At 41.5% G+C, this 13,315-nt stretch overlaps 1 protein-coding gene across 1 annotated transcript in view; it reads right to left on the reverse strand.

Moving 5' to 3' along the window:
- Nucleotides 1-2,012: 2,012 nt before the first annotated feature.
- RSRC1 (arginine and serine rich coiled-coil 1) overlaps nucleotides 2,013-13,315 on the reverse strand; it is a 152,510-nt gene continuing 141,207 nt past the window's right edge. Inside the window, exons 7-9 of the mRNA XM_054075019.1 lie at nucleotides 5,449-5,555; nucleotides 4,392-4,538; nucleotides 2,013-3,701 (exon numbers count right to left, since the gene is read on the reverse strand). Coding sequence (XP_053930994.1) covers nucleotides 3,609-3,701; nucleotides 4,392-4,538; nucleotides 5,449-5,555 — 347 coding nt within the window. The 3' untranslated portion in view covers nucleotides 2,013-3,608. The remainder of the gene's footprint in view (nucleotides 3,702-4,391; nucleotides 4,539-5,448; nucleotides 5,556-13,315) is intronic.

Consider the following 13,315-nt stretch of genomic DNA (forward strand, 5'->3'; position numbering starts at 1 on the left):
TTTCTCAGGGTAGAGGTCTTTGCTGACTCCCAGAGCTCTGAATGGCTCAGGTTACAGCATTATCTTTTCACTCCTACACACCATTCGCTTGAGTCAGAGTCAGATTTAAGGTAGCTCAGCACGAGGAGGAACTTTGTGTTCGAGCTGACTGTATCGGAGATGCTCGTCATGAGTTCTGAATGACAAAAACCATGTCACTGCTGTCCCTGCAGGCTGCACAACACCATGCACTCCCGCGTTCTAGGTAGAGAACTCACAAACAGTTGTGTCTTTCCCTTTCTTAGTTGCGAATCCATTCCCTGTCAGCAGGAGCTCAGAGCAAAGTAGAAAACACAACAACAACAACAAAACCCTCCATAGGCAAGAGTCCTAAATGCTAAATGTGAGAACATCAGAAGACCTTAAAGCAAAGAAACAAGAAAGTAGGCTATGTTTCTCTGAAATAATTACTGTGGAAAGGTGTCACCCTTTTTGGATCAGGAAAAGCGTGGGCTGAGAGTTGGCAGTGCACTTTCCCAGGTTCATTTGTACACATTGATATGGGTTTCATGTGATGTTAGGACACAGTTAATTAAATTTGTATCTGGCTGATTAGCTAACACATGCTAGCTTTTCCTCAAGCAAAAAGGCCCCACACGTGGAGTGCTGGAGTGCACATGGGTTTGGCCACCACCCATTTATAGCGGGTCCAAATGTTGTAAAGTAATTTTGAGAAGTAAGTTTGTCAAAATTTTCTTCGGTGGTGCATAGTTAGTTACAGAGTGAAGTTTATTTGTGATGTTGCTGCCTTCTTCCGTATTTCATTTCTGATACTCAAATATCTGCCTGCCTTTGACAGGAAAATGAATAATTTATGACAGGATGCTATTCAAGTAAAAGCAAAATAAGGAAATAGGTTATACAACCTGAATCAAGAATGCTGCAGTCGGAACATTTATGCTTCCAACCCCATCCACTGCTCTTATACAACCTTTATTTTAATCTACAGAAGCAAACACAGCGGAACAGCATCTATTTTTTGCTGAAAGTTAAAGCCGTGGAATCAGTGACGGCAGGTTCCCAGCAAGGCAGAGCACTGATCCAGCGCCCTCTGATAGGGCTCAGCTTTGGAAAGCTCTGAGCCTCACTGCAAATGGATCTCGCAAAAGGCCACACACATCCTGATGATCAGCGGTTTGAATAATCAGCTTAGCTGTACCCAGGAAGGAATCCACAGTGAGATTAAAACACCCTTGCAAGACGCAACATCTGGCACTGCTAGAGTTGCTCGTCACCTCCACGTGAGCTCTCCCATCCAGGACACACCTGAGCATCACGGACTTGCTTTGGGCACCTTCAGAAACCCATATTGCATGAACTTGCAGGTTTGTAACAACAAGGATCATACGTTTTCTGATTTGTGACAAACGGTACCTGGGTAAAAAAGCTCTCCCAACAATTCCTTCATCTCCCAACACCAATAAGTTCAAGTAGCGTAATGGACGTTCAAAGCAGGATCTGAGACAGGGTGATGGAACACAGGGCCTAAACTAGAAAAAAACCTCTTCTCAAATGAGCCGTTTCCACACACAGCAATAACAAGTTATCATTTCATGAAAGCTGCAGAGGGCTGACTAATTAATTATTAGTTATTCTCATTAATCTGCAATTAGATCTACAAAACTCAACCGTATACGATTTCCTCTGTGTTTCAAATTATGTTTGGACTATTTCTGTACATATTTCTACTCAGTTCAGATTACCTAAATCCTATTTCCTTTTCCTTTCCAGATCTTGTTCACAGTTCTCCTCCAGAGTGGTCAAATTTAGTTATGGATTGATAAGCAATAGTAGGCACACCCGTACTCTTACCACTAAGTCTTATTTGTTTACAGGCCTCTTTGTAGAATTTTTTAATATCTTATAGAGTTGCAAATTACATAAAAAGAATCATTTTGCATCCTATAAAAATACCCAAATTACCCAACATAATGTGTGAAAAAAGAGCAATTTGCACCTGCACTTTATATGGAAATTAAACAGCTTTTATTCACCATGAAAGAAACACAGAAGGACATTAGAAAGCAGAACAACCACAAATATTTACCATTTGAAAGCTGAAATGAAACAAGAGAAACAAGTTTTTTGCCACTTTTTGTTGCAGACAAGGGAGTCTTGAAACACAGAAAGCCATTTTAATGCAGGACCAAGTAAAACTAACAGTGGTCATAAGGAAAAAGTTAAAATATGTTAGAATGCAAACTTAATAATTTTTTCTTTTACAGCAGCAATTTAAAAAAAATAAGACAACCAAAACACATCATCCTCCATTACCTTCCACCAAGGAAAAAAGGATAACAAGGAAAAATAAGACTAAACCAAAAGCCTTACGAATGTTCCCTCATGTGGGAAAGCTGATGCCGGTGATTCCCGATGAGGTGTGCCCAGAGGTGTGGGCTCAATTTAGTCTTCTACTGATAGAAGAGTTTCCTCACAGCTATCCTAGATACCTCAAAAGAAATACTTTTGTATTTGTTTTGGTTGAGCTCTCATATTTAGATGGGTGACGGACAGATATTTTTTTGTAAGTATGCTTGGGCTAAATTTGGTGTTCAAATAGGACCAATCTTGCACGATTTTAAAGTCACACATCAGACAAAGAAAAGCTTCGTAGACTGCAAACATTCGCTGAGTACAGAAATAGGTACTCCATTAGTCCCTTTTGACAGCGGTTTATACCATTACACACAATAATTCTTATATTATTCCCCTTTAAGTGTTCATAGAAAGCTGTCTTTTCCAGATTATTGAACATCTTAATGCACTTGCTTTGAAACTAACACTTACTGAGCCCTGCTGCAAACTTTACAGATTGGTTTAAAAGGATAACATAACTTTTTTCTTTACATCTACTCCTGAACGCTAACAGTAGTGGGTAGATGTTCAAGGAAATGTAAAACAGCTCTTTCCGCTCAAGCCCACCAGAAGTGAGGAACCAGGCTAAGGCCGGAGCAGGCGGATGAATGCATCAATTTAGAAGAGCCCCTCAGCAAGGAGACAGATGTCCACAGATGTTCCGGATTCAAAAGCTGCTACCGCAATGCAGAACAGAAGGAAGAAGAGATAACAGTGATATTTTTTGCCTTGAATCCTCCTCCCGCTGCAGAAGATGTCATGGCCCAAGGTGATACCACTTGTACTCCTGCTGTCTGAGCGCTGGTAAATCTGAACCATCTTTGACAGTCTTATTTTTTCATTTATCTTTAAACCTCTACATGGTTTTATATATATATATATTTTTTTTTTTTTGATTGGGAGGTATAAAATTATGTCTCCTTGGGCTGTCAGGTTTTTTGCACCCCAGAGGAATTCAGTATTAAAAAAGAAAATGACACTGCTCTGACAGCCTTCCTATCTCCAGCGGGTAGCTCAGCAGTACAAGTCCTCCAGCAACGAGTTCAGGAAAAAAACGGAGGAAAGAACATTCTTGTTTATTCAGATGAATATTTATTCACTGTACAACTCATAGTGAGTATTAAAATCCCCTCACAAGAGAAAAATAGAACAATCTAGTAGCAGGATTTCTTAGCATTCATGAGAACTGGTATGTGATGGTCACAGCACTTCGCTCAGGCCACCGGACTGCCCATCAGCCTTTCTTGCCGAAGAGCAATCAGCCTCTGAAACCACTTCTCTTCTGCTTCTGCCTTCTCGATAAACAGCTGAGAGACAAGGAGGAGAGGAAGAAAAGCAGGCAGAACTCATTAACCTCCTCTATATTTGTTATAATCCATTGAAAGACGTATCAACTGTTTCAGTGCCCAGTTAGCTATGTTCATTTATGTTTCAGTTAGCCATGTTCATTATACAGCATTAGTTTATTACTGCAAGCAATTTTTAACTTGCTAATCCTTAAAACTATTCCACTGTAAGTACTCCAGTTTCCAGTTAAAAGTGCTCACAGGGAATTTGCCTAGTTTAGCTCAGTATTTAAAATGATCGTAAGTTTGCCCTGTATTTAAAGCTTTACGATTTGGCAAGATGAGCAAGTTCTGAGTCTTCCACAATGTTTCCAACTACACAAACCAAAAGCAATTTTTCCTGAATTTTTATGGATGTGAACAGGATCTTAAATTCCTCTGCATTAAATCCGTATGCTACTCGGTTATAAAATTTGTTTGGAACTCTAAAACTACATCCCTGGTGAACAACTTCTTTTGTTATCATTCTCTGTTGGATGATGCAAGGATTGTGATCCTTTCAGAGCCGATGAGTGGCCCATCAGTTAACGGTCTCCAAACCACAGATTGCTTGATGAGCAGCATGGCAAAATGCTTGTCGGGTCACACGAACCTGCTCTCTTTCAATGGGTTGTCTTGTTCTAAAGATAAAGTAAATATTGGCACACTTACGTTTGGATGTGCTAAAGAATTATCATCTTGATATTTGATGGCAGTAGGAATATTGGCAGGTGGTGGTTCTTTCTCAGGAGCAGATGCATCAGCAGTTCCCACTCCGATAGTTACAGGTTCATATTGTAGCTCAGTAGGCTCTACTGACTAATGAGAAAGAAACGCATCGGAGTGTTTTATCCTCAAACTCCCAACACGGCAGTATCTTAACTGAGCATTCAGCTTTCTTCCCATTGCAACACATGCTCACGGAAGGATCCTCATGCAAATACAGCTCTGTGGGACACACTGGACATGTACTAAGGTCCAGACTAAACACATGAAGTGAAAAAAAAAGGTATTGCTATAGGCACTGTAAGAGCTTGTACAACAGAAGCACTGGGGTTTTGAATCACTGTTTGAAGAAACCACATGGACGTCTTGGAGACTTCTCAAAAGGCAAGAAAATGCATGTTCTGAGTGTTCAAAGCACTTCACTGTTGGATGGAAAAACTGAACAAGCCTTTGCTTCCATGCTTCCAAACACAAAAGTGTCTGAGTTCTCTGGAAAACCTGGCAGTCAAAAGGCAAGTAAAATTCTGAAACCTGGATGTCTCACATTAGGTTTTTTGAAAGCCATCTGAAAACAATGCTGTTCTCTTTCAGGGAGTAAATATGGCCTTCAAGTCTGGCTTCAGTTAAGCAGAATTGAAAATACCTATCTCTACTTTTATTTACAATGTAAATGTCTGATTACTTCTGGATTTTAATCCTGCTTTTCCTTAAAAAAAAAAAAAAAAAGAAATCTTCATTGTTTCATCTGATTTTAATAGAATTTTTTAAAATTGGAGTTGCTCCGTAGGCACAAAATACTGTCCAAACAGCTGATTTCATTGAAACTCTTACACATTTAAATGTATTCTTCCTTGAACACCACACCAAGAACACAGGACGGTCTTTGGCAGGGTTGAAGATTGTCAATATTGATGCTCTTTCATCAGTAGATGCTGTATTAACAGTGCAGCTTCCACCTGACTTTGAAAGGATTAAGCACCAAGAAAGGATATTGAAAACTTACCTTTTTGACTTCTTTAGTTGATCTGAATGTCTGTGGAACAAAGGAGTCACTTTCAATAGCTTCAATCTCTTTTACCCGTTTCACTTGCTCTACTAGGGTGGCTTGGTCTACAAAGAGAAGGTGCAATGTCAGTTAACATTAGTGTACGCCTACAAGAAACGCCGCCTAAGCAATGCTGTGAATATATTTCACACATGCCAGAAAAAAAAATTGTAATGCAGCTTAAAATACCCTGTTCCAAAGGAAAACGTCTCCTTTTATAAAAATAACAACTGAGTTGGTCAGTATTGTCCAACCTATGATGCTCACTTAAGAATCTACTGGAGATGTCCTTGCAGGACAGCTGCTAGATTTATGGCATGAGCCTTTCCTGGAGAAGTTAAAGATTTAGGGACAGAGCAGACAGCTCAGTGGAGAACTATCTGTACATAGCAGCAAAACTACTTCTGCTTGTCTGGGCATCAGTTTGGCTTCTGCTGCCAATGTCCCAAGAGAAGTGCCCTCACCCCTGTTCTCGTGACAAGCTACGTACTTCATTTGGTATTGAGTGACATCATTAGATGAATTTGACAAAAAACCCTTCAAATTTGGTAATAAAAATTTCCTAACATACACACTAAATATTATGTGCTCATATGATTCATAGGTGACAAAATCGCAGCTGTTTAACCAAATGAGCAACATCGCTTCATTACTGTACTGCAAGGACATCTATTCCACAGGATATTCTGAATCACAGAATCACAAGGTTGGAAAGGACCCATTGGATCATCGAGTCCAACCATTCCCAACACTCCCTAAACCATGTCTCTAAGCAGGTTGAGGTTTTATTTTGACAAAGGAAATGCAACTCCCAGTGATGTTATGGTGAAGACCAGCTCCTGCCAGTGCTGGTATGAGCGACACTAACCACTTCACTGGAGTGCTGATGGGATTGGCTTTGCTAGTTCTGTCACTGCTCCACCAGACAATCTTCTGGACAGGTTAGACTGGCAGGAAGCCAAGAGCATTCATAAAGCAAGGTGTATTTCTTTAAAAAACCAAACTGCTGATGGATGACGGTGAAGTTTCCTATCATAGCTGCGTTGATCTAAGTTGCCAAAGGGATGGTCTGACTTTTCTCTGCCCCGTGCTGCTTGAGCAGTCTGGCATTACTCCTTTCACCAAAAGTGAAGTGATCAAATAAGCTCACGTGCAAGGTGAAAGCTCATATTTGTGCCACAGCCCAACAAACCACGGCATTGCCTCCGAAACTCTGCTGCCAGACTCCCCGCGCGGCACCAACATCACGCACAGGTTGATCCCATACAGATTCTCTTCTAACTCAAATGTGCTCTAAAGCGTTTGGTACCGGTGGGCTTGATGTCAGAGCAGGTATAGGTGCACCAGCGAAATGTCAGAGGGCAGCTACGGGCTAACACCACAAGGATAAACTCTAATTTCATGGATAGTTTGAAAGAAAGAGCAGCTGTGCCTGCCTGTGCCTCAACAGGTCAGTTCTGCATGGCTGAGTGGCTGCTACCAAGGAGGAGAGCTCATGAGTCACAGATTCGTGGTCTCAAGCAACAAAGTAAAAAGAAAATTGCCAAAAAGACGAGGCAAAAGCAATCCAGATAACAGTGAACTTGGATCGAAAATTTCACAAATACCCAAGAATACTTTCAACACTACATAAAACACATATTTAAATAAAAGAGCAATTGTAATTATCTGTTTGGAGTAAGTACACGTGCGGGTATAAAAGGTTACATTTCTTGTTCTAAAGAAACCAAACTATATTTGAAATCAAGAAAAGTGCGTGCAGACCAAAAGAGCTGGCAGAATTATTCACAAATGCAGATGTATCAATTTGTTCTCTGTAGACACAATTCAAAATCCAAACTCAGGCGGATCCACTGATCATCCACTACAAAATCATTTCCCTTTTTGCACAAGAAAAAAGGAAAATGTACCTTGCATCCTTCTGCAATGACTATTAACCACTGCAAACTCCTTTCTGTCTATTGATGACAAGGAAGCAGAGCTTCAGATGAGCAAATCAACCAATGGCAGCTCAGAAATACTCCTGAAATGGACGTGCCCACACTAAATTAACCACTTCATTTTTTACCGACAGGCTGTACCGCAAAACTGTTTTATTTCCAGCCCTGGCTGGTTCGCCTTGTTCATGACCTCTGACACAAAAGCATTTGCTTTACTGCCCATTTCATTTGCTGCTGCTTCTGATCCACAGCTGGGTTAATCTTCCTTACCTACCTCTGTGTCTAACTGCAGCGACAAGAAAATCTTGAATTCATTCTGCTAACTGCATGCTTTCATTTAAAATTTAAACTATTTACCTTCATCTTACTAACTTATGAACTCCATTTGTTTTATACAGAGCATGATGGGACCAGAGATGGTTGAGGCGCTGCAGCAGAGAGCAGGGGAAGGTTTTTGCTGTGAGCAGCAGTTATAAATTAGGTGAGGCAGACAGAAGGTAGGAAGAGATGTAACTTCCAAGAACCTGCCACGTGGCTTAATAGTCATTTTGTTTAGTCTCTATGGATATGATGAACAGAAAAAACAGGAACTTGCTAACTTTCTGCTTATGTTGAATGTGGATCGAGTCAAATCCGCTCGCTGCAGAGCCTGGATAAGTGCGTACAGCGCTCTGACTGCTTCTGACAGTGAACTCGCACCAGACGTTCCAACAACTTTGCTGAAGCCAAGCATGAGGGTTGCACCACTGCAGGAAAGACAGGGAGCAAGAGGCTGAAACCTCCTGGGGAAGAAAGGCTGCCTGGATTGCAGGGATGAAGGGCAACTCAGCTGAAGAGTGGGTGAGAATCGGGCAGAACTTGGGCAGGGATGTGCTGGACCCTTGCACGGCCCCTGGAAGAGTTTTGCACAACCCTCAGTAAAGCTCCAGCTTTGGCAAGGCTTTGGACAAGAGCCGCACTGCAGCAAAGTGCGTGAGTACACCTGTAAGCCTGATTTTTTTTGAATTTAGAAGGAAAAAAATCACTTACAATGAAACTTGTATCTCAAAATTCTGTTGCCTTGATGCTAAAGTCGCCTTTTTTAAAAAAGATTCCTAAGGATTCCATCAAAAGTATAAAACCAAATGTCCTAATGCTCTGCTAGGGAGAGGGAATCATAATCCATCGAGATCTTGGGCACATCTGGTCGGTGGGTGAGTACAGGAATGGTCAGTGTACCTGGCAGTCACAGCATTAAGCCAGGCAGGTGAACGGAGATTTACTACAAAATCCATTGCTCAACTCTTATTTCACAAACCCTTTGGTCAGTTCCCAGCCTGTTACAGAATTTTACACGGATCTTACACAAACCGATGAGAATGACAAATTATAACAGGGGTAAAAAAATCACTAAATGTTTAGAATTACATCAGTGACATTAACTTGGAGAAAATGGACCGGAGGAAGCACAACCCATTAGCATAGGATTCTTTTGACAAACACATTATTGGTAGACAAAATGACTTCCATATGTTGTTTGTCAGATGTCAGTAGAAAGGATATGTATTTCATAGTAAAATCAAAAATAATGGAGTCGGAAAGCTAAGAGGCTACAGACAAAAAAAAGAAAAATCAATACTAACTCACTGCACAGCAAGTCTTTTTACTGTGTTATAGTGAAAAAAAAAATAAACTAAAACCTTGTATGAGGGCTTGGTGAGGCTGTTTTTCACAAAGAGGTGACTCCAGCAGCAGTGACAATTGCTCCCACAGTGCCCAGCCCATCCCCACCTTCAGAACATCCCCTAAACTGATTCTATCACTCAGTTACCCTCTTTCTATCACAATAGAAGGAGTTTTGCCCCAGTTACTCCAGCCACGGAGGCTTTAACTGGGAACGCTGCCCTTCAGAGATTCAATGTTTTACACTTCCCAGCTATATTTACATCTATTGACAACTTCCCAAAGAGATGTTAAGTATACACACATACAAATCTTTCCTAGCTCCTGTTTTCCTACTGAATTAGTCTGCATTAGCAATAATTTGAAATGCCACTTCACAAATAAAATGTGCACGAATTCTTTAGATGCCATCCACAAATTTCACGCACACAATAATTAGTAACACCAAAGAATCAGATAAAAGAAAAAGTACCCTGCCTGCAAGCTCTGCGTAAAACATCCCCATTTCTTTACTTATTTCCAAAGACAAAACTGGTGATGAATGCCGTTAAGAATTTAACAAGCACTGAAACAGAAGCATTAAATGACCGATAACATCTTGTGACTGAGCAATGAAATAAAAACGTATTTTATGTATTTCTTGTACAAGTAAAGCTTGTAACGCTTCCCGGAGTCATTGCTAATCGATAATTCTGACCAGGAAAGGAACTTGCCTTTACTTGGAGTTTTCTTTCAAGCAGGGCTAACGTAAGAATCAAAGTCATGACACAAGAAACCTGAAATACTCCTCAAAATACATGTTTCTCCATATTTTACTCGCTGTATTTAAAGAAACGCAGCCGGTGAATTTAACCGACCCATTTACAATATCAGACATTTTAAGTAATACAATTTTATTCGCTCACAGAAAAAAAAAGTTGCCATTTTTTTTTAGTTCTTTTGTTTATGATTTGAGGATTAAAAGAAGAAAACACAAACAGATCCCAGACTAAACAAACCAACTAGAGAGGAAAACATTTTCCCCTTTAAGGCATTGTAATCAGGGTCAGTTTAGGTGATCCTGTCTAATTTTTATACAACTGCAGGTGTACAATTACAGATCTGGGCGGTTCTTCAGCAAAACTGGGGTTTTTCACATGCCCGATGCTCTTTAATTGCTTCCTTTTTTTACTTAAGCTGCACAAACTGACCTATCCAAAGCCAAATGAACTTTTCATCTGGACAATTCGCAGTGGAAGAGACAAAATGGCTTTGAGACATAATTGTCATCTGCAGTTCACTGCACTGGAATATTTATATTAAACAGAACAAAAGCACTCGGACGAGGAGGGAAAAACCCACAGGATGGGTGGGATTCACTTCATTTTTGTCACCTCCACACTTTACAAAACTTGGGAGCTTTGTTTTACTGGGATTCCCCTCTAACCCCCTGCAAATCTTCTCCCTGTGCAGGATACAATTAGCAGTGGCTAACGAGGGGTTGGCACACACCGGAGCCTACAGGTTTGCCAGAGCATCACCTCAAGTCCTAACACCTTTCCCAGTGTCGGAGCGCCGAGGTCCAAGGACACTGGGGGTGAGGGGCAGAGCTGTGCGGAGAACCTCGCTGGTGCCCTCAGCAGCCGTGGAAGGGCTGGTGACCCTGGGGCGAGACCTCTGGCACCGGCCAGCTCGGAGCAATCCTTGTACACAGAACCAGAGCAACTCAGCCAAGAAATGAACTCTTCCCGCGAGCTTCCGTGTTAAGGTCATGTTCCCCTCCCACCCTGAGCCCCTTCTGCTCCTGCCCAGAGAACTCTAGCAAAGCCCTGGGAGCCCCCCTGGGATGAAGGCCACCTCATCGCTGCATTCCAAGCAGGAGTTCAGCAGCTCGGGCTCCGCAGGGCCAGCCGTTAGAGGGAGGCACCGCCACGCACAACGCCAGCTGCATCCCTGCCTGTGGCTGAAGCGTGCGGGAAAACAGGGATGCTGAGCCCTGAAGATCTGATGTGCAGCCAGAGGGTAATGCAGGATTAGTTTCCAAACTACCTCTTCCCTCTACCAGCTTTAAGCGGTGATTAAAACTAGAGACGCGTCTAACGTTTCCATATCCCCTCGGTTGTGTCAAGGCACCGTTTCAACACTTGGCCACACTATTTCCCAGCTGTTGAGATTTCCAACGTCACAGGAAGAATAAAACACTCTCCAAAATCAGCAACTGTGGACGGAAAAGTTTGTATTGTTAATTTGTATTCTTCAGACTTAATTGTAAGTACTCTGGTACTAAGTTATATTAAAATAGTGTATTGTAAGTACTCCGGTATGCACTAAAGAGTACTTACGGTTTGCTTTTTTAATACATTACAATTATAACCTCACTTCCACAGTGTTTAAAACAAGTCTGGGCACAAACAGCTTATTCTTTAAAAAGAATGGAAGTATCGGGTATAAAATCAAGAAGACACATGGGAAAATTTAGCAATTGGGTTCTGAATGTAAGGACATTTACTTTAATCAGTTGAAGAATTCAGATTTCTGCTCTAGCCAGGCATTTAACCTGCACGCAGGTGACTGTCACCCTTGCACTTTTCACACGCATTCTGTTTCCTACATTCACTCACATTTTGAGGCATTTTAGAGTATTTTTTTCAAATATCCAGGCAAAAAGTCAAACTCAGTGAATAAAGTGATAGGAAACAACCCTGATACACTTCAAATTGCTGAATGTTTTCCTTCCCTTAATAGGGGGAGCAAAAGGAACCATGAACAGGCCAACCCAGAGCAGGTTTGGGGGCTGGTGGTGGCCGGCAGCCTCCCCCCGCTGAACCGCACGCTGGCAGCCCGCCGAGAGCGTCGGTGCAGGGCACACCGCATTTGTCACTGTGGCTAATATCAGAGATACGCCGCTTTTTTCTCAGCACACAAAAGCAAGATATGTAATTCAATGCTCAATTTACCCTTGTCTCGTAGGAGATTTTTCCCCGCTAATTGATAGAAATTAAGCCATTAATCAAGCCACTAGCCATCATTCAAACCAGGGAAGATGAATACAAACTTTCATCATAACCACCTTCCCCATTTTAGTGTTCATTAGCATTAATTTTTAATGCAATTATGCTATTCTTTTACGCTGAGCTCATAAATTACTGCTCTTTTGTTGCTCGCTGGCCTTGTAAAATCCAAGGTAATGCTTTGTGCTGTGATCTTAAAGGCAATTACTGGGTTCTTCTATCTTTTATATATCTCTATCCCAAATAACCTCTATATTGTATGTACAAACTAACGAGTGTGTATATTACATACACGTATAATATCTAACAATTTGTCTGTGTTAAGCCTATGAAGGTATCTCTTATATATGCTGAGATAAATAAAAGTATTTCTGCATTGTGGCAGGGGGATTGGAACTGGATGATCTTTAAGGTCCCTTCGAATCCAACCCATTCGATGATTCTTTGATCTCGCTGCACCCCACTATATGCTGGAACTGAACTGTATAGAAACAACAGAGCCAAAGTCCTTCTGCAATGAAACCTTACTGGATGCTGAAAGTGCAAAAGAAAATTGTTGTATTACATACTAGGGTGGAGAGAGGATTAGGAGCTGAGCCTGGGCTGTGTACGAGGCACGCTGCGAGATACCTAGAACAGCAGGGCTGAGACTTTGCCGGCGTTCAAGCTTTTACATGGACCTTTCTTTGTTTACACTTCAAAAAGTGATGCTGAACGTGAAGACAGGCAATTGCACGTGCCCGGGGATTTGTTTTTCTTTTACATGTCACAGAATGTGGCATCACCTGTCGTCTTTCCAAGATATGGCTTTTAATATATGTATTTTAACAGTCCCACAGTATCACAGATTGACACACGGTGCCACTGTGATGCTCAGTGTCAGTAACTTCCATGCTTTTATTCCAGTCCATATATTGATCCTTGGTAACACATCACGGGAAATGCAGAGCAGCTACAACCACCTCTGGCTGCCCTCAAACCCTGAATATAATTTAAGTGGCTGAAGGAAAAATGAAATGCAGATTAGCAAATTGTTGTTTGTTTGTTTTTAATCATTTCTCCGCTTCTTTCCTGGGCCAGGCCTTTAGCTGGGACATGAAATAATGCCATTCACACCAGCTAAACATTTGCCTAGCACCAATAAAATATGATACATGTACTTCAAATCCCACTTCAGCTAGGCCTTAGCCAGCGTAAACAAGACCGTTCTCAGTTAAGACTCATGCTCATCCC

The sequence above is a fragment of the Cuculus canorus genome, chromosome 9 (genome assembly GCF_017976375.1).
Source record: "Cuculus canorus isolate bCucCan1 chromosome 9, bCucCan1.pri, whole genome shotgun sequence".
Lineage (NCBI taxonomy): Eukaryota > Metazoa > Chordata > Aves > Cuculiformes > Cuculidae > Cuculus > Cuculus canorus.